Source organism: Hibiscus syriacus, unplaced genomic scaffold, assembly GCF_006381635.1.
Source record: "Hibiscus syriacus cultivar Baekdansim isolate YM2019G1 unplaced genomic scaffold, ASM638163v2 tig00109936_pilon, whole genome shotgun sequence".
NCBI classification, from domain to species: Eukaryota; Viridiplantae; Streptophyta; class Magnoliopsida; order Malvales; family Malvaceae; genus Hibiscus; species Hibiscus syriacus.
The window spans coordinates 830,225-852,106 of NW_024062533.1; the positions used below are offsets into that span (position 1 = coordinate 830,225).

Sequence of the window (21,882 nt, forward strand, 5' to 3'; positions counted from 1 at the left end):
AATTATGAATTAGATTTTAATTTTATTTTTATTTTAATTTAGTCAGTTATTTTATATGTTTTCATTTATTTTATTGTTTTTAAATATATTATTTTAGTAGTATTTGTATTTTTATTTTATTATATTGTTAAATATTTTTATATTCATAAATATATAATAAATAGTATTTTAAATATTTATTTTTAATATCGAAGAAAAGGACAGTCTTAATACAACTGGATGTCCTATTCTGATATTTTAAAATTAAAAAGTAAACAATATTATTTAAATTAATATTTATCAATATCAAAGAAAAGAGCTGTCTTAAGGCACCTAGAAGTTCTTTTCGGATATTTTTAAATAAATAAATATTTTTTTTATATAATTTTGAAATAATAGAATTATAAATTAAATATATTTTTGAATTTTTAAAATTTTAATAATAGAGACAATTTATAATTAAAAAGTATCAATTTTGGGCGTTGTAGGGGTGCTAATCCTTCCCTAAACGTAACCGACCACGAATCCCTTTTTATTATTAAAAAGAACGAATTTTTGGTTATAAATGCAGATCAGTTCAATTTTTTTAAATTGATGTTTTTTTAACTCTTTTAAAAAATATATATATATAATTTTTAGGTATTCGACCTACCTAACCCAAAAGGCCGATGGCGACTCCCAAATTATTTTCAAAACCATTTATTCACATCACTTTTCCCGCCAAACAAATAAATTCGTGCCCGGGCGAAAAACGGTTACGACATAAAGTTTAAAAGATAAATAATATAATTTTTTATTAATTTAGGGGACTTAAAATAGTAGTATTTATTTGAAAGACTCGTAATTATTTGATAATGAATGTTCAAATGCTCTGTAATTTTTAGTGCTTAAATCTAGGACATAAAAATTATAATAATTATTTTAACCAATGAAATAGCTTAGTTCGTGCGAAGATAAATAATATACGTATACTTCACTTCATTTGAAAATTAATAATACGTTGAATTCATTAAATTTTATAATTATATACCAATTAAATTAAAATTTAATTTTATAAATAGTATGGATTAATTTGATATTATCAGTGGTTTGTAGGGGGAATCGATGCGCAGATGAAAATTGAAATAGATTCGCTAGGCCATAATCATTGGGCCTTAGCCTAAGTTATAGAGTGTAGGGTTTAATCCAACCTTATAAAGGCAATGAAACTGAGCCGAGTTGTATTGAGCTTTAGCCCGAGTTAGGCTGTGGAGTTATCCACAGCGGCCTTATGGGTTTTGGACCGTTAAGCGTCAAAATGCTCAGCTCTTTTGGGATCCTCAGATCAGTCAAGCTCCCGGACGTAGGGATCCTTATGATGACCTTCTTCAAGACAGCTATGCCTCCTCCTCTAAGAGAAATTGAGGTATAATTATTCAACAATTTCTGGGATTTTATTTATGCCCTTTTTGTTATTTTGGAGTAAATTGTTTATGGGCATTGGATTTTGAGAAAGGTATATCTGTTTCAAGATTCCGGTTTCACTGGTTTGATCTGCACATTGAAGTTTATTGATGGAAACATTTGGTTGTGGTACTATGGGCGGTTCAGCCCTTCTGGTTTGGTCGGACAATTCACCAAACCGTTACCGTTTTAGTTTTCCGACGATTCAGCTGCTTTGGGAACAACCTTTTTAGTTTTAGTTGAGTTGTGGTTCAGTTTAACCACAACTTGGTTGAGTTTACCACCAAGTTCTAACACTCGGATGCAGTGTAGTGCCAAGCTCCTCTTGATCAATTGGTTTTAGCCTCATCCTCTAGTTTCTGAGCATTATGGACCAAATCATGAGCCTGGTTGATGCTGGAACATGCTCATATAATTTGTGTGAAGCCCCGTCTACCTACAGTTATTTTAGTTCATGCAATTTTATTGATTTATTCACACTTAAGTAAACCTCTGTTCTTTTAAATACTTAATCCAGCAATTAAATTTATTTGACACGATAATTAGTTTCACACCAAGAAATATCACCCAAAAAAATAATTAACAGAAGCTTTATTCAAAAAGGAAAAAGACTGGGAGAATACCTTGTCATCAAGAAAGGCAAGAAGACGATAAGGAGCGCCCTTGAATTTCTGGTAGACGGCACTCTCGATGGTGTTAATGGTGGATCGCAACGGCTTGGAATTCCGTTTGGAGTAGTTGTAAAGATTCGAGACACAAAGAAGCGGGTGAACTGCTTGATTCTTGTTTTCAAATTCTCCCCAAGACTTGCAAAAAGGAGAAGAAGAAAAAAAAGAAGTCGTAAGCTTAACTTTGAAAGCAGTGAAAAAAGAAGATCCAATAAAGAAAGAAAGAAAAAAGTGTATAAAATCAAAATATATTGTACTTGCTTGCCGTTTTATCAAATGATTTTTGCTTGTAAGAGAAAATTTATCTGATTGTAATCGGCACTTCAATTCTCAACGGATAATAATTAAGGAAGTTTAATTTATTTTAAGCTAACTTATCTATTTAGCTAGCTGCTTTCTTCCCCCTCTCTTTTTCTTCTTTACAATTTGTATAAATTTTATTGATTAATTTAATATTTTTTAAAATTTTATTTAACCGGCGACAATATCAGTTTTAATGTTGGTTGCCACTCGTCCGTTATCTTTTTCTTTATTTTTTAATTTTTTTAATAAGAATAATTATGTCTTTGTGACATGTTCTCTATCTTTATGACACGTTTATATTTGCTTTTGTGACATGTTTTTCTATGCCTTTTGGTAGTTTACGTTTTTTTAACGTTTTTGTTTATCATTTTCTAAGAGTTGGATTTGAAATCGCCACGACTGATCAAGATGACGTTTATTTGTTATTATAATGATTTTTCTTGCTTTGGACCTCGAATTGCTTTTTATACACAATTTTGCGCTATTAGATAGTTTTTTTTACGTCGATTGACTATGATTTACGATTTGTCAGTGGTATTTCAATAATTTCATCCATTTTTAGTTCGTTTACCGATATAATCATATTTGTTCGTGTCTTTATTTTATTCGAGTTTTTTTGTTAGGTTTTTTTTTAACATTTTCATTCTTTGGTCCTCATGTGATCTAGGTGGCTAGTTTTTGTCTCAATAGTAATAGGAAGATGTCATAATTATATTTTAGGTTTACGTTTATGCTTGTAAATATTCAATGTAATTTTGGACATCTTTTTTTAATAAAACTAACGATATTCTATTAAAAAAACTATCTATTTAGCTATTAAATTATAAGATCAATTATTATAATTAATTAAAATATTAATGTTTTTTTAATTAAGTTGTTAATCATTAAATAGTTAACGATAAAATCGATGATAAAAAAATTTGTGAGTTAGGATTTAAACTTTTGCGAATTTAAAATTTTTACATGTGAACGAAAATTTTAAATTCACAATTTTTGGATCAGATTATCTTATAAATAAAATATTTAATTTAAATTAATATTGTGATAATAATATTTGAATTAATTTTTTGAAAATTATAGTTATCTTACCCATTAATTTTTTTTAACTCTTTTACATGTAAGAATCATTGATAAATATTGGACTTATAAAAGAAAAAATAACGACAATATACGTCCTTGATGTACTCTCGTGAAACATTACTCCGTCAATCCCTGCTAGAACGAGAATAGATGAAATTTTATGAGAAAAAAGAAGAAGAGAGGAGTTTATCTTTGAAATAGTGAGGGAGTTGGAGAGATTTCAGGGGTTTTGACATGGTAAGAGGCAGCGTTAGAATTAATTAGACTACAAATCACAAAAGAACGTCTAGAAAGGCTTCGTACGTAAATTCTCATTTTAGTATTAGGGATAAAACGGTAATCAACATGTTTTTTTTCTTTATAAAAGTGTATGGATGAGAAGGAAAACGAAACAGTAACTTGTCCATTATTTACTTGAAAAGGAAAATTTACCAATCAATTTGAAGTTGGGTTCACGCATTGACATCACATTCCTCTCCATTCCTTTCAAGGAGCCTGAGATTTCTGGCGCTTCACGTTCTGAAGGATAGGCTCCTTGACCTTCCAAAGTAATTTACCAAACAACGAAAGAGAGATGATAGAATAGAATTTTAACCACCTCTTGATCTTCATGATTTAAGCAAACTAAAAGGAATTAAAGGCATACCGTGCTTGCCTTCCTGCCTCGCTTATCTTGTGATGCTCTACTACAAACATGGTCTACCTCATCGCAGTTTCTGTTCACAGTGCTCTCTCTTGAAGCTATTGGCTAAATAAATTAGGTTAACATCTTAGTTAAGCTTTGCGGGAACATTGTGAAACTAAATTACTTGGCATGGGTGCGCAGTGCATCCGATAAGGAATATTTGCAAATTTGACACTAACCCGAGCCATGCTTATGGGGGTGTTTCCATTATCCCTATTCTTTGAGATAGTCTGTTCACTTTGGTTCATGTCAGATCCGCCCCTCATGCGCGTAAGATCTGAACCAATGGAGTGGAGGGCGCCAAATGTAGACATATCCCTGAGGTTGCTTCCTAATAAACAGAGAAATACCCTCACAATTCAAAACTTAAGCTCTTGGCTAAACTCTTAACAACGATAGGAAACAGGTTCAATAGAAGTACCAGGTGTGTGCATTTCCGGATGATTGGTCTTGTTATGTGGTTCATTGATATCCATATCCTGCTCCAGTAGAAAGAGATGGAGATTTGTTAACACTATGCGGAAGATGCAATGTTGCACAAGTAACAAAAATTAGAAGAAGAAAAAACCCCAAGCATCACCATTGGGTCATTGTTTAAAACTCTTCCTGTAGCTTTTTCTCCGTCAGATCGGATCGGATTACACGTTTGCCTGCGTTAACAACAGATCAATGACAAAGCATATCTACGCTGGGAAATTCGATCCGGCTTGATTAAATTTGTAATTTCATAAACTAGATTTAAAAGAAACTTAAATTTGAGTCCAATTATAGAATATATCAAATTTTTTTAGTAATCAATAGATTGATTTTCAAGTTCGAGTCGCATCTAAAAAGTTTTGAAGAATTATATATGTATATTGTATATGGTTAATTTAAATTTGAATCAAATAATACCATAACATTATAAATATTTATAATTAAATTTAAACAAAAAATCAAACATTTTGACTCGAAAAAAATTTAAATAAAATTTGAATAATGAAATATGACTCATCACAAACTCAATTTTTTAGCTCTAGATTTGATGTGATGCTCACCCCTACCTGAATCTATCCTATAAGACCATGTGGAGGAAATTGTTACAAGAATGGCATACCTAGCCTACGGTTGCCTTTAGCTTCGACAAAACCGTCTCGAGTCATCTTATTTATGATTTTTCGAATGACATTCTGATTTACTTGTCCGTCCAGCTTCTTCTGAAGTTTTGCAGCTGACACATACGTCATTGGAAGAGCATGGTACAAAGCCTAGAGTTACAATAATTAAGTCAGAATTTGCAAACTGAGAAGAGAGCAATCAGGATACCAGTATGTAAGAACAACTCCTTATCATGTCCTCTTCATGAAAGAACCAGTAAACAACAGAAACTTTTTCATTTATAATTTGCAATGACTGAAATCGAAAAGCCTCGTGCAAGTTAAGGTTTTTGTTACAAAAAAGGCAAAGGAAAGGAAAGCTTAGCAATATAACTTGAATACCTTCATGTACATATGATCTTCAACCTTTGGAATGTAGACTTGGCCATCCATTTCTTCTTTAACCGGAAACTCATACTCGGATTTCTGGTATTATTTTTCATGATATCAAGGAGAGTGATCTAAAGCGGATAATTAGCATACAAATTTTAAATGTAAAAAAAATAACCTTCTGCTTGTTTATGACGTAATTGTCTTTTCCACTGCTTGATAGAACACCTTCCTTTACAAGTTTGTCCATTATTTCTGAAATCAAATAAAAAATAGTATTAAAGTAGTAACAGGTAAAAATAGAAAACTTATTAATTGAAGTTGAAAGGAGTTCAAATCCAGCACTGTAGAGTACTCCCTTTATGTTTGAACTTCAATTTCGACCAAAATATTTCATACCTTCTGTCAGGTCCTGTATTGTTCGAAATAGTAGATTAAAATGAAGAATTATTACTACAAAAAGAAACTGCAGGATATCAAAAGTAAACCTTTCTCACCTAATTTCCTGCCCTATTGATATAAAAGAAATTAGGAAAATGATGTAGCGCGTTTACCACTGAGATATCGGGGAAAATTGAGAGCACATCAGTAAGTGCAATAGTGTCAAGATGAAGATTATTGATCCAATTCTTCACCCTTTCCAATTGTTGTCCATTTTCCATGGGATCTTCAGTATTATCTGTGCAGCAGTTATCAAATTAGTAGAGTTGCGAACAAACCTAATCCATAGAAAAAATCTCATAGAGGAGGTAATAGGAGGAATTTGAAGAAAAAAACAATTAATGGCTTGTTTTTTCTGTTCTGATAACTTTGTTACCTTCATCCACCACGCTATTTTCTTCTTCTGGTCGTTGCTGATCTGGCAGAGCAACCATAAATCAGATTCTCCGAACAAAAGCTTATAAAACAAGATGGAAGGGACAGATAAGGTTTTGTGAGACAATTTAATTACCTACAGGCGCCACAATAAATTCATCTTGTGAGTCACTAACCTGAAATCAGCAGTAAAAATTCGAAGACGTCAACGCAAATTATTTGGATAATGGGGTACTATTTGGTGTCTCATAGCAGGAGTAGCGTTAAAGGGCAAGGGTACATAGACTGAACAAAGGATACAGTTTTTTACCTCACTATCAGAATCAGAAGATTCATCTCTTTGAACAGAGTCAACACTGATGCTTACTTCTTCATCTTGAATGTCATCATTTTCATCCCCAGAAGGGTCAAGTACACTTTTCACCTGTACACAGTTACAAGTAAAGAAAACCTTGATTAATATATGAACCATAAATCTGAGCAGACAAAAAGCCTTCAAAACGTTACCTTGAGAGCTAACAGAAAGTGCTTGCTGTTGACATTTCCAACTTCCATCCTTAAAGGATTTTTGGTCCATGAATTTTTAGCTTCGTCTTCCGTACAGCCTCTAAAGAAGGGAGGCTCATAGTCCACTGGCTGAGCGAGGTTGAAATTCATCCATTACCATAAATCGCATACCGTATTTGTTAAGGTTGAATCTAAAAAACTTCTCCAAAAAATGAAGTGAACAGGAAAATCACAACATCGACAAACAAGTAACAAGTTGCTTGAGTTCAATATTTGGAGAAGCAAACACAAGCTCAACAACCAAATACCGAATCTTTCACAATTAATTTCCATATTTTACTAAGCAATTGGGAAAATTTTAAACTAAATTAAACTTCAGGTAGAGGAAACAAAGTCTTCATGGAGAAAAAAAGGCATACCGTCACATCATCATAGTAGAGAAGTTTCATCAATATAGTCCGCTGAAACAGAAAGATAAAACAACTGTCACAACTAACACCACCTTCGTAATTGAATGTAAAATAAATATTTACAAGGCTTAGTTGCTAAGATGTACCACTTTGGGCATCTTATCCAGAGTTCTCATCAGTTGAACCAGAGTACGGACCATTTTACAAGCTGAACTCTTGAAATTTTACATTGTCACAGAATTTTAACTTACAAGTGGTAAACAAAAAGGGGCAGAAAATTATACTGGTTTGAATGAATCAAATCTAAATCACCTCATTTGATTGGGAGTAACTTCAGAGGTAGAGTTACATTTGAATGCTTTGCCTTGCTTCCTGTTTCCAGTGCGATTAATATTCATTGAAACCTCTTGGGAGTCAGAATTGGAATAACTAAAAGAGACTGCAAAGAGATGGGATACTCAATTTGCGAAATCAAGAATCAAACCATTGAAGCTTTGAATATGATAATAAAAACGGTGACTCGGAAATTTTACATGAGTATTCCTCAATCATTGCTCCATCTATCGATTCGCATATGCAGAACAACAGTGTTTTCAGGTACTTTTTCTGTAATGCATCATACACACCTGGGAAGAAGAGAGATGACAAATATTTAGAGTCTGAGATAAAACGATGAAAACAGGAAAAAGAAAAAAGGATAAGAATCAAATGAAAACAACTTGCCTTTCTCCATCCAATCAATCAGTCTACGAGACTCCGCATCCAACGGCATTAGCTTCTTGATCTTCATCTCTATTGATGATTGTTACAGTTTTATAGTAATTAGCCAAACACATTTTGGAAATTTTGAAAAGAGATTTGAGAAAGTCTTAGAAGAAGAAGCTAACCTAAAGCAGGAACGGATTTATCGTTGAAATAATTTTCTGGAAAAAGGCCTCTGATATAGCTAATATTGAAAATAGCGATTCGAAGCAAGTTCCTCGTCTGTTCGGAGAAAAACCAATCAACAAAAATGAGATCAACTTAAAATCTTTAACTAAAGCTTCTAGTAACTATTAAAGTAAACTCTGATCCATTCAGCAGTAAAATTCAGAGGAAAAAGAATACAGAGCAAATTTTTTGGCGAAGTTGCATGAAATATAAGAAATCAGTACTTATAAAACATTAACAGCGGGCTTTAATATGCAACTCTAGTCATAAATCACTGAAAATTTGACTCAAACTGACCATGCATGATACCCTCTACGCACAAAATTTTCACCGAAGATACAAAGCAAAACAAAATGTTCAGATTTGAATTTTCTAGAGATGTTAAATTTCAGAGAGAAAAAACAACGAGAAAGGAGATTTTGGTTTCTGCGTACGTTTATCAGACCTAGTTTTATCGATGCACTGTAAATTTGAAGATAAAAGAACTAACTATAATCATAACAAACAGGCATAAACAAAGCAAAGAATTAATCAGGAAAGGAACCAAGTCTAGAAATAGCGGACAAGCAAACTCGACGCTGTATCATCCATCAAATCAATGCGATGAAGAAAAAAAGAAAAGAGAGCTAAAACTAGATAGTTTAATTTTTTTACCAAAAGGAGGGAATCCTGCTCGGTGATATCCGTTTCTTTAGCTTTTTGTGCAACAACCTGACAAGATATATCGGCAAAAATCATAACGAGGTTGGAGTAGGGACTAGGGAGAATATGCAGAAAACGTTAAATCATGAAGATGGAGCGGAAATGAATGGATTCAAATCGATTTCAGAGCTCACCATTGTTGGAGAATTTTGAGAAAACTGAGAACTCAAATGGCAGAACGAGGAGAAAAAGAGAAATTAGAAGAGAAAAACTAGAGTGTTTGGCTTCGAATTTTGAATCACCGTAAGTAATGGCGGGAGAGAAATGAGATTGGAGAGTTGGGGAGTCGCAATTTATATAGGGTTGGAATATGGAGTTTAACAACGGTTATATTACACGTGCACACGGTGTCTTTGTACTGTGAAGTGTGGTGAGGTATAAAGTTGTTATTTTACATTAATGCTAAGGGTGTTTTGGTCATCAGAAAACACTCATTGTCCCGGGATTGGAGTCGGTCGAAGCGGAGTAGTCTCTTTCTATTAGACGCCGCGATAATATGAGAAACGGTTACGTAAAAAGTACACGTCAGCAAAAAAAAACATACTCCAATTTTTCAAAATTTTAGATTTCCTTTAAAATGTTTTTAAACAATCTTTTCCCAAAATTTTCCTCCTAATAACTTGTTTTTCAAAGAATATAGTGATAATAAATAATTTTTAATGAATTTGAATAATCCAGCTAAGCTTAAAGAACTGCCATTTATTTTAAAGTGTTTAAAAATAAAATTTATTTTAAAAAGACATGAATCAAGTTACATCTGACAAAGAAATTGTTGTCATTCTTTGAAGACTCGGATTTTAATATCAAAAGGCCGAGAGTTTAACTTTAAATAGATATTATCTTGTACTTATCCTATAACACATTACATAAATTGAGACTTCTCAAGTTTCATGGAACATGGTGCTTTCTGATGAGGGCTCGCATATATAGTAGATATTTCCAGGTAGTAGTTGGGAGTAGCGGGAAATTCACAGTTGGCTTGGCTTACTTGATGCTATTAAAATCGCATGTTGAATACTCGTAATTGCCTAAAATGGATTGGATTTGGAACCTTTCGTGCCCAGAACGCATTGGTTTCATGAGGTTAATAGCTCTAAAAAGGTTAAACATGAACCAGATCCATGCTCGAAAAGGCATCACAAATGATGATTGTTGTTTTTTATGCTTAAATGAGATTTGAAAGACAAAATGCTTATTATTATATCTATTAAATTACTAAATGGATAACACATATCCAAGATTGAAACCCTAATCAGATTGTAATAATAGAAAGCGAAAACGGTTACCAAAATGTGGGAAGATTCCACTTGTTCCAATTTTCCATATCTCATCAGGTGAATCTTTAACCTTCCAACAAAATATAACCAGAATGGTTACCACGAGGATTATTGAAGCGAATACCTTTATCGTGGAGGAGGTGGAGGAACATGTGATTTCGCCATTCCCACCCATGCAACGATTCCAACAGCAAGGGTTATCCATCTAAATATATCATACTTCAAATCACTGCTCTTCTTCTTGGCAGCCTGAAAATATACAAGTAAATCAGCAAAAAACTTCTATGAATTTAGAGAAAAGTGAAGGGGCACTGTCATATTGCAAAAAACTTCTATGCATAAAATTTTTATTGCATCCATTAGCTGAAGAAACAGTTATATAAAAACAGCAACTATGTCTTAGCAGTATGTCTTAGCAGTCGTCAATCTTGAACATGATGTCTGAAAGAACTAGAGTGATGAGAACACTATTTTCTTTATCTTCTAAGCAGGACTTTTTTATTACCTAAACATCACTAAGGCCAAGCTCTAATGAAGATCTATGTTAACAAAAAGAAATTCTTTTCAATAGGAAATTATTGGCAATCCCTCGAACAGCTGTATGCAATGCCCAGTCTTCAACTTTGTTACAATTTTTTTGGGAGGCGGAATGCGCATTTCAACCGTTATTGATGAGGAGATCATGCCTCGTGGATCAGTCAGAAATGCCGAACATGTACATTTTATATGTGATTTTGTTACAATCTTACACTGACGTGGAAATATTTACTTGAGTACATTGTAGGAGAACAAAGATTAATGATTTGAAACCAACCACAGCATAATCAAGGCTTACATATAATTATAGAATTAGTCATTCACATCTGATAATACATGATGAACTTATGCATACAACACAGTAACTGCTAACTTAGATCGCATATTCACGTGATAAGATAGGATAATACAAGGAAGCACTTCAATGGAAAAAAATATGGAAACGAGCAGGGAATGTTTGGAAGTCGAAGAACATGATTACTAAAAGAACTCACAGTTGAAGAAGCTGAAGATGCTGTTGTGGAATTCGGGTTAATTTCCACCAATAACATATTCACCTTCGAAACTATTATCTAGGTGACTAGTATGAAAACAATTGTACTAAAAATCACCCCAAGGTATATTCCCAGGAAAGAGGAGGGGTCACAATGGTCCCTCTTAAAACCCAATTTCCTTAGACAAGACTACCAAGACAAGTAATTTTAATAGGACAATAATTAACAACAATTATACCCGACAATAGCTATTAAATAGAGATAAAAGAGAACACCAAAATATTTCACTAATAGAGGAAATATTACAAAGAGAGAAAGAATACAAATAGCCTTTAATATAGAAGAAGGCTTATATTTGTGGGATGATTAACTAAGGAGGAGGATGGCTTTATTTATAACAAAAAGAATTTCCCCTCCTCCTTATACACAACCAATGTGGGACTTTTGCCAAAAACAACAAATCTCCACCTTGGCAAATTCACACACATCTCTAAAAAAAAACAATCTTTTAATTTGTAACAATATTGACCAAGTCTAAACAATGTTTAAACTTGACCGCAGTTACCACTTTTGTCAACATATCAACAGGATTCTCAGTGGTCCGAATCTTTTGGATTATGACTCCACCTTCTTCTAGAATCTCTCGTACAAAGTGATATCGAACATCGATGTGCTTCGTCCTTGCATGGTAAACCTGGTTCTTTGCTAAATGAATAGCACTCTGACTGTCACAGTGCACTTTGATGTGCTTTTGTTCCATTCCCAATTCACCAAGCAACCCTTGAAGCCAAATTGCCTCCTTCACAGCCTCTGTAACTGCCATATACTCTGCCTCTGTAGTAGACAAAGCCACTGTTGACTGTAAGGTGGACTTCCAACTGACTGGTGCCTTTGCAAATGTAAACACATAACCAGTAGTTGATCGACGCTTGTCCAAATCACCTGCATAGTCTGAATCACAATACCCAACTACACACTGACCATCTTGTTTGTCCTGCTGAAAGACCAAACCAACATCTACGGTGTTCAGAATATACCGCAGAATCCATTTCACAGCTTGCCAATGCTCCTTTCCAGGATCATGCATATACCTGCTCACAGCCCCAATTGCCTGTGAAATATCGGGTCTCGTACACACCATTGCATACATCAAGCTACCAACAGCACTTGCATACGGAACCTTTGACATGTATTCCCGTTCTGCATCATCCTTAGGTGACATGGATGCACCGAGCTTGAAATGAGGAGCAAGAGGTGTACTAACTGGTTTTGACATCTCATTTATGCCAAAACGTTTTAGTACCCTCCTCAGATATTCTTTCTGAGACAAACAAAGCCTCCCCAATTTCTTATCCCTTGATATCTCCATGCCTAGAATCTTCTTCGCTTCACCAAGATCCTTCATCTCAAACTCCCAGTTCAATTGAGTCTTTAGTTTCGCAATTTCTGTCTGACTCCTGGAAGCTATCAGCATATCATCAACATAAAGAAGAAGATATATATAGAATCCGTCTTCTAGCTCGCATAAATACACACAATGATCATATTTGCTTCTTGTGTACTTCTGCCCTATCATAAACTTGTCAAATCGCTTGTACCACTGCCTTGGAGATTGCTTCAATCCGTACAGCGATTTTTCTAATTTGCACACCATCTCTTCTTTTTCAGCAACTTTGAATCCATCTGGCTGAGTCATGTAGATTTCCTCATCCAAGTCTCCATGTAAAAATGCAGTTTTTACATCCATCTGAACTAGTTCCAAATCCAACTGCGCTACCAAAGCCAACAAAATTCTGATGGAGGAATGTTTTACAACTGGAGAAAATACTTCATTATAATCAACTCCCTCCGTTTGAGCGTAGCCTTTAGCCACCAATCTTGCTTTGTAGCGGATGTTATTCTTGTCAGGAAATCCATATTTCTTTGCATATACCCACTTGCACCCAATTGCCTTCTTTCCATTCGGAAGACTAGCTAGTTTCCACGTCTGATTCTTTTGAAGGGATTGCATTTCTTCATTCATGGCGATCCTCCACTTTTTATGTTCTGAACTTTGAACTGCTTCATTAAAAGTGACAGGAACGTCATCAATTGCAATTGGTGATGCAAAAGAGACCATATCAGCATAACGAGCAGGTTGTCTAATGGTCCTCTTTCCCTTTCTGAGTGCAATTGATTCATGTTGCTGTGGAGGTTCTTGGGTCTGAACCTCTTCTTCATCTGACTCTTCTTCTACCATAGGAGAGTCAACATCAGTTTCTTTACTAGTTGGGACAAATTTGCTTCCTTCAAACTCCACCTGTTTGGGAGTTTCATCTGTCTGCTCCAATTTTTATGAAGTCACCTTTCTCAACATGGTAGATTCATCAAAGGTAACATCCCTGCTGAAGATTATTTTCTTTATTTCTGGACACCAAAGACGATAGCCTTTCACACCAGAGGTGATCCCCATAAAGATCGCCTTTTTTGCTCTTGGATCCAGCTTTGACTCCTTAACATGGTAGCATGCAGTGGAACCAAACACATGTAAGGAATCATAATCTGTAGCAGGTACTCCAAACCATTTCTCTAATGGTGTTTTACCACCAATAGCAGTCGATGGTAAGCAGTTGACAAGGTGACAAGCATAGACCAAAGCCTTAGCCCAAAATTCTTTGCCTAACCCAGCATTAGACAACATACACCGAACCTTCTCCACTAATGTCCGGTTCATACGCTCTGTCACCCCATTCTGTTGTGGTGTACCTCTGACAGTGAAGTGCTTAACAATACCTTCCTCTTCACAGACTTTCAGAAATGGATCATTTTTGTACTCTCCACCATTGTCTGTACGGAGACGTTTGATTTTTCTTCCTGTTTGAGTCTCCATCATCTTTTTCCATTTAAGGAAAAATCCTAGCACCTCATCCTTTGTCTTCATTGGATACACCCAAACTCTCCGGGAAAAATCATCAACAAATGTGACATAATAATGTGTTCCTCCCAATGAAGTTGTCTTGGAAGGCCCCCATATATCTGAATGAACATAATCCAAAATACCTTTAGTATCATGGATTGCTGTTCCAAATTTCACCCTCGTCTTCTTCCCTTTGATGCAATGCTCACAAAAAGCTAATTTGCAAGCCCGAGCACCCTTCAATAATCCTTGATCTATCAGTAATTTCAAGGATTTTTCACCAACATGCCCCAAGCGCATATGCCATAACCTGGTTGCTTCTAACTCCTGTTAATCAGTAGAAGCTGCCACTGCTGCTGTCCCAACAATTGTACTACCCAGAAAGTAATACACATTGTTTCTTTTTCGGATTCCCTTCATTATCACCAGTGCACCAGAGATAATCCTCATAATCCCATCTTTTGCCCTCACTTCTAAACCTTTTGACTCTAAGGTTCCCACAGAGATGAGATTTCTCATTAAATCTGGTACATAATGGACACCTGTTAAGGTTCTGATTGATCCATCCTGATTCCTCAAGCGAATTGAACCAATCCCAAGTGTGTCAAGAGGGGAATTATTTGCTGTGTAGACAATTCCACCTTTTAGTTCTTTAAAATCAAAGAACCATTCTCTATTGGGGGTCATATGGTGGCTACAAGCTGAATCTAACAGCCATGAACTGGAACAGCTGGTTGATGGCGTAGCAGCGAATGCGAAATCTGAATCTCCATCATCATACTCGACCACATTTGATTCTGAGACAACCTTCCCCCTTTCAGGTTTGCCTTTATTCTTTAGCCTGGGACATTCTTTCTTCTAGTGCCATTTTTCTCGACAAAAGGCACATTCATCTTTGCTCAATCTGGACTTTGACTTCGATCTCCCTCTGCTTCCTTTATTCTGACTCTTGGAACGGCCTCTAACAACAAGAGCTTCTGCTTCGACCCTTGTGTTTTCTTGTTTGTCTTTCTTTCTCAATTCATAACTATACAAGGCAGCAGTTACTTCACTGAGAGACACATCAACCTTCCCATGAAGTAGAGTAGTTTCAAGATACTCAAACTCATCAGGAAGTGATCCCATCAACATCAGAGCCAGATATTCGTCTTCAAAAGTCACGTCCATATTCATCAGACCAGTCACCAGCTGATTAAAGCTAGTAATGTGATCATTCATAGTGGTACCTAGTACATAGTTGAAGCGGAACAATCTCTTTTTCATGTAGAGTTTGTTCTGACCGCTTTTCTTCAAAAATTTCTCCTCCAGTGCCTTCCATAATTTACTTGCAGAAGTTTCCTTAGAAAATGCATACTTCTGCTCTCTAAAAAGACACGATCGAATAGTACCACATGCCATTCTATTGATCCTCTTCCATTCTTTCTCCTCAACATCATTTGGTTTCTCTCCTTCAATAGCAATGTCTAGACCCTGCTGAAATAGGGCATCTAGAACCTCGCTTTGCCACATGCCGAAATGACCGGTGCCATAAAAAATCTCCACTGCAAATCTAACATTTGTCACAACATTTCTTGCCAAAATTGAAGATGAAGAAGCGTCTGTCATTTCTGCTACAAATTCTATTTAATAGCTGCCAATGCGGAATGTCAATTATCCCAAGGAAATTTTTCTGATGTGGAAGATCAGCCTAAGCCGCAACCACAGAGCATACTAAAATAAACCAAGAGCTTTGATACCAATTGTTGTGGAATTCGGGTTAATTTCCACCAATAACATATTCACCTTCGAAACTATTATCTAGGTGACTAGTGTGAAAACGATTGTACTAAAAATCACCCCAAGGTATATTCCCAGGAAAGAGGAGGGGTCACAATGGTCCCTCTTAAAACCCACTTTCCTTAGACAGAACTACCAAGACAAGTAATTTTAATAGGACAATAATTAACAACAACTATACCCGACAATAGCTATTAAATAGAGATAAAAGAGAACACCAAAATATTTCACTAATAGAGGAAATATTACAAAGAGAGAAAGAATACAAATAGCTTTTAATATAGAAGAAGACTTATATTTGTGGGATGATTAACTAAGGAGGAGGAGGGCTTTATTTATAACAAAAGAATTTCCCCTCCTCCTTATACACAATCAATGTGGGACTTTTGTCAAAAACCAACAGATACCCCCCTACTCTTAGTCTGTTGGCTAGCTGCAGCCTTTTGGAAGTCCAAATGTATCTCTGGAGCCTAAGAAGAACAAACAAAATCCACACTTTGTCAGAAAGTACATGCAAGTCGCAGCAGGACACCCACTCAATCCACACTCGTTTTAATACTCCTCCGTTTTCCTCAAGAAAATAAACATATCCATTTGGCACAAACGGAAATTAAAGAAATTCAAACCAGCATTGCAGTGGCGAAACAAAAGGAAAACATCAATCCTACTAACATGTTATGGTAACAAAATATATTATCATGTAATTAGCATTAGCTATAACTTTATCATTGATGAAGTTCATATCAAATAATTATCACATCAAACAATGAAGATAAAAAAGTTAAAGCATTAATCAAGTTATATACCAAAGTTTGTGAGGTTTTATTTACACAAGGCATAAATCTTTTTTTTTCCCGTGGTGTGGAAAGCTTCTAGTTGTATAATAAAGAAAAGAAAGTTCACCTTAGCAGCAACTTTCAAAGACTTTCGATAAATCTCATTGCTCGGATCCTACCACCCCAAAAGTTCCCCAGATTAGCTTAAACAACTCTCGATTACTGGTTTTCAAAACACACAAAACAGATAAACAAAGAAGTTACCGCATAAACTGCTTTTTGGAAAAACTGAGCTGCCTTATCAAAAGAAACTTTTGCCTCATCAGAATCGGTAGTCATAAATGCAGTAGTGGAGAGCGCGTTTCCCATGCACCATAAAGTTTCGTGCCTGGATGGATTTATCGCCATCGCCTCATCGAATTTTGAAATTGCATCTAAACGATCAATACTCATAGCATTAGCGAAAACAATAACAAGGGGAAAATAAAATAAGGAATAAATTCAAGAACAATATAAGAAAACCATTTATCATATTCTTTGCATCCGAAACAGTCTGAAACTGAGCTAATTTGAGCAACGCTCCTCCCCATTTCGTTAAATTCTGCAACCAATTTTAACAGATAACAATGGAAAATTCAAAGCAATTTTATTAAAAAAGGACACAAATCTCAACCACAGGAGAACTTTGCAAATAAAAGAATCAAAACCCCATTACTATCAAAATCGAGCAATTGCAAACAAACAAACGAATAAATATGTATTCTTCAAGATGTGAATTCAATTGAATGAAGAAATATTTCTCTCAAAAACCTTTTATTGGTTCCTCTTCTTTCTTTTTTTCTCCCTCTTTCTTTAAACAAAATTCCTCTCCTAATTACAAAATAAGAAAGTACGTTTATAGGCTCTCAAAAATCATAAAAGTAAAAGAAAACCTAATATTTTTCATTAATGGTGGATATACTAATTAAAAAATAATATTAAAATGATAAAAATATATTAAATTGCCATAAATAAATAATAAAAATTATAAAATATAATTTCATTATAAATAATCAATAATTAATTAATTAAAAATTCATAATAAATTTAAATTTCCTTATTGAGCTCGTATCAAAATTTTTGCATAAGTTTTTTTTTTTTTGCATAAGTTGTCTTCGTTAAAATGAGCATATCTTGAGTTCTCAATGTCTAATTGAGGCGTTTCAAAATGTGTTGAAAAGTTAGTTAAGAGTCGGTTCTATCTCACGATATCATGTCCTGAAAATATTGGAATCTTACTTGAAAATTTGTTGCAAGTCAACCGACCTCCCATACTTCAAAACCAACTTCAATAAAATATTTTAGGCTTTAATAAAAAAAGGTAGGCCAGACAAAAATCGAGTATTACATTTAGATTTTCATATCTACTTGTCAACAAACAAAATCTCTCTTCGCACCTATTTGAACGACTCCAAATGTAATAGAAGTGTGCAAACATCGTGATTAGTCATTGTCTCTAGAATTATGCTCTATCCCACTAGTAAAAGTTATTTATAATATTCGAAATCAAGTCTGATTTACGAAACTTCTTTAGATCTCACGAGAATCCAACATGATGGTTGATTGCGGTGAAGATGCTCGCTCTTAACCACTATCGAGTTACATTGCTTGACTTTGTATCGCCCGACGTTCAACCACTTGTTTCAAGTGATACATTAGGACCTTTGTATTATAGAATTGTTCATACTTAAATAACTGACTTTAAGTTACTTTCAAATAAAAAAAAGAATCGAATTGATTTGCGATATTATTTTAAATTTTTTATATACTTAAATTAAATATAAATTAATAAATATTATATTTCTTTGAAATGGTATAGTAAACATAATTTTAAACTAATAATTTAATTATTTTCAATTAATACAGTGAAATAGTATAGTAAATATTCATAAATCCATTTTAATTATTGTTACATTTTTAAAGTTTATGCTATAATTTAATGTTCGATCTGACTGTCTATTTCACTATTAATATGTTAATGAAAAAACTAAAATATCTTATGTTAATATTTTACATTTTTATAACCAAATTTTATCAAAAAAAAAAATTACTACTTAGTTTTAATATGGGCTTGGCGGGGTTAAGTCGACTCCAATAAAGGTAAAAGGGAACAAATTCATAATCTGTAATGTATAATTAGTGAAAGGATAATAAGCACAGTATTAAATATTGAAATCCATCAATAGCTTTTAAGGGTAAAAAATAGTAATTTTTATTTAAAAAAAATCAATTTTAAAAGTGACGACATATGTATACGTTGTTAATTAATTAAATTAAGAAAATTTTAAATATATATTATTTTATAATCAACATAAACTATTAAAAAAACTGTATCAAACATTTTATAATGTAATAGATATACTCAAATAAGTATAATATCAAAAAGTGTAATTTTATATTTTACTTTTAGAATTTTTGATTAAATAATATTTTATTTTAAGGTAAAAACACTCTTTTGTGAACATAAATAACTAATAATAAATTTTTAATGTTCTAAAATAAAGTTTTTATCCTAGAATAAAAGTTTTAAGGTCTAAATATTTCTAAAATTTTATCTAATTAAATATTAGATATCCTTTTATCTTAAAATAAACACAAAAAAGTAAAAGAATTTAAAAATGTATATATTAAAATAATTATTTAATCAAATATTAAAAACATTTTTAAGGTGATTTTCCCCAAAAATCACCCTTTCGAACTTTATTTTCATGTCAGACACATTTTCATCTTTATTTCCTGATATAACACCCTTTGCAGGAAGGTGTGGCCCACACACCGAGTCTTACGCTGATGTGGCGCCACGTGGAGTAAGGCGCGACCCATGCACTGTGCCTTATGAAAGGTGTAAAAACTCGGGTGATAGTTTTGTAAATATTGTTAAAATGATGTAAAATATATAATTAATTTCTATTAAGGTGATATTTATGTAAAAACATCAACTTTATTTTTATTTTTATTTTTTTTGTGTGTGAAAAAAATCTTTCTACGTTAAAATCTTTAAATATTCTTTTACAAATTATATTATAAGACAAATTTTGATTTTTGCATGAAATTACACAATACGTATAATCTAGTATAAAAAAACTTTGAGGATAAGTATTTTAAAATATAAATAATTTTATAAAAGTTTTATAACTAATATTTCTTTTATAAAATAATGATGATGATGATAAATATTTTATAATTTAAAAAATTATAAATTTCATATATTTTTGAAAAATTTATTGGCTTTTTAATTTAATTGTTTAAAAATATAAAAAATATTAAAATAAACTTTTAATTACAATTGAGGGATAAAATGAATTATTATTCATTAATTATTATTTTTAACAATATTTAATAATTTTTATTCATTTTTAATAAAATTATTTTGATTTTTGCATGAAATTACACAATATGTATAATCTAGTATAGGAAAACCTTGAGGGTAAGTATCTTAAAATATGAATAATTTTATAAAAGTTTTATAACTAATATTTCTTTTACAAAATGATGATGATGATGATAATAAATATTTTATAATTTAAAAAATTATAAATTTCATATATTTTTAAAACATTTATTGACTTTTAAAATTAATTGTTTAAAAAATATTAAAATAATCTTTTAATTACAATTGAGAGATTAAATGAATTATTATTCATTAATTATTATTTTTAACAACAGTTAATATTGTTTATTCATTTTTAATAAAATTATAATTTAATATTTTTTTTATTTTTTTTAAAATTAATATTATAAAGAATATTTTAAATAAAGAGGTGATATTTTTTAGCTTTAAATTTTTTATTGAATTTTATTCACTTTTAATTATTTTTTATTGTATTTTTATTGATTTTTAAAAAAGTGAATAATAGTTCATTTGATCTCTCAATTGTAATTAAAAAATTATTTTAATATTTTTATATTTTTAAACAATTAATTTTAAAATTCAACAAACATAATTCACTGTTATTAAAAAATAATATCACACAAAAATAAATAAATAAATAAATAAAATTGACGTTTTTACACAAATATCATCCTATCAAAAATTAATTACATATTAGACACTATTTTAAAAATATTTACAAAACTAACACATTACTTTTTTACACCTTCCCACAGGCGCGGTGCATAGCCGCGCTACGTGACGTAAGGCGTGGTATATAGACCACGCCTTCCTGGAAAGACTATTTGATTAAAAATAAAGATAAAAATATATCTGACATAAAAATAAAGTTTTAAATAGTGTTTTTTTTGGAAAAATCGCCCAGTTTTAACATGCCTATAAAAATATTTAATTTGGCGCGAAAATAGCATGCGCGGGAAATTGTAGTGGACGAAAGCACCCTCCATAATTCCTCGTAAAGACATCAACAATCGTTGAAAAACATGGTCGTGAAACGAGAGGCGCTTTGTTTACCCTTATTGAAGAACAGCAAAATCCCGCCAATTTTTAGAAAACCCTAAATCCTCCTTTTTGTTTGTTTCCCTCCATTCGCTTCGAGTTTTTAGCAGTACGTTTTGGCAATGGCAGAAGATGAAGCCGTCGATCCTATCCTACCAGAATTCCCAACGGCAAGGGTAAAAAAGATCATGAAACTTGATAAGGACATCAACAAGGTGAACTCGGAGGCTTTATTGCTCATTTCCTGTTCCACTAACCTTTTCCTGCAATTCCTCGCCGAGAAATCAGCCGAAGTCGCCACCGCGAACAAGAAAAAAACCGTGAAGCTCGATCACCTCAGAACCGCCGTCAAAAGGCATAGACCAGCGAGCGATTTCCTTCTCGACTCACTTCCTATTCCAGCCGAGTCTACTCAGTCCGCTGCTCGTTCAGTGACCGATCGAGATCGTTCCCGGCCAGTTTCTAATAAACCTGCCCCTGCTGGAACCCGCCGCATAGACCATTTCTTTCGTAAGCCAGAAAATGAAGCTCCGATCAGTTAAAAGATGCATAGAATTTCCTTTTTTTCTATTTAGCAAAATCTACAGTAAATGCTAGTTTGCTTTTGTACTCGGATTTGATAAGTTATCAAATTAGTGTGTTTCTTACTGAGTAATGAAATGTTGAAAACTGTAGCTATTTTATTAAGCACCAAAATAGGCAGAAATC

General features: G+C 33.1%; 1 protein-coding gene and 1 pseudogene across 1 annotated transcript; one reads left to right on the plus strand and one right to left on the minus strand.

The window, feature by feature from the left end:
- Positions 1–3,860: 3,860 nt before the first annotated feature.
- On the minus strand, positions 3,861–17,153 carry LOC120210807 (annotated as a pseudogene).
- A 4,058-nt stretch (positions 17,154–21,211) lies between these two features.
- LOC120210844 (chromatin accessibility complex protein 1-like) lies at positions 21,212–21,860 on the plus strand. Its single transcript, XM_039209513.1, has one exon. The coding sequence runs from the start codon at positions 21,297–21,299 to the stop codon at positions 21,714–21,716; it is 420 nt and encodes a 139-aa protein (XP_039065444.1). The 5' UTR covers positions 21,212–21,296; the 3' UTR covers positions 21,717–21,860.
- The last annotated feature ends 22 nt before the right edge of the window (positions 21,861–21,882 follow it).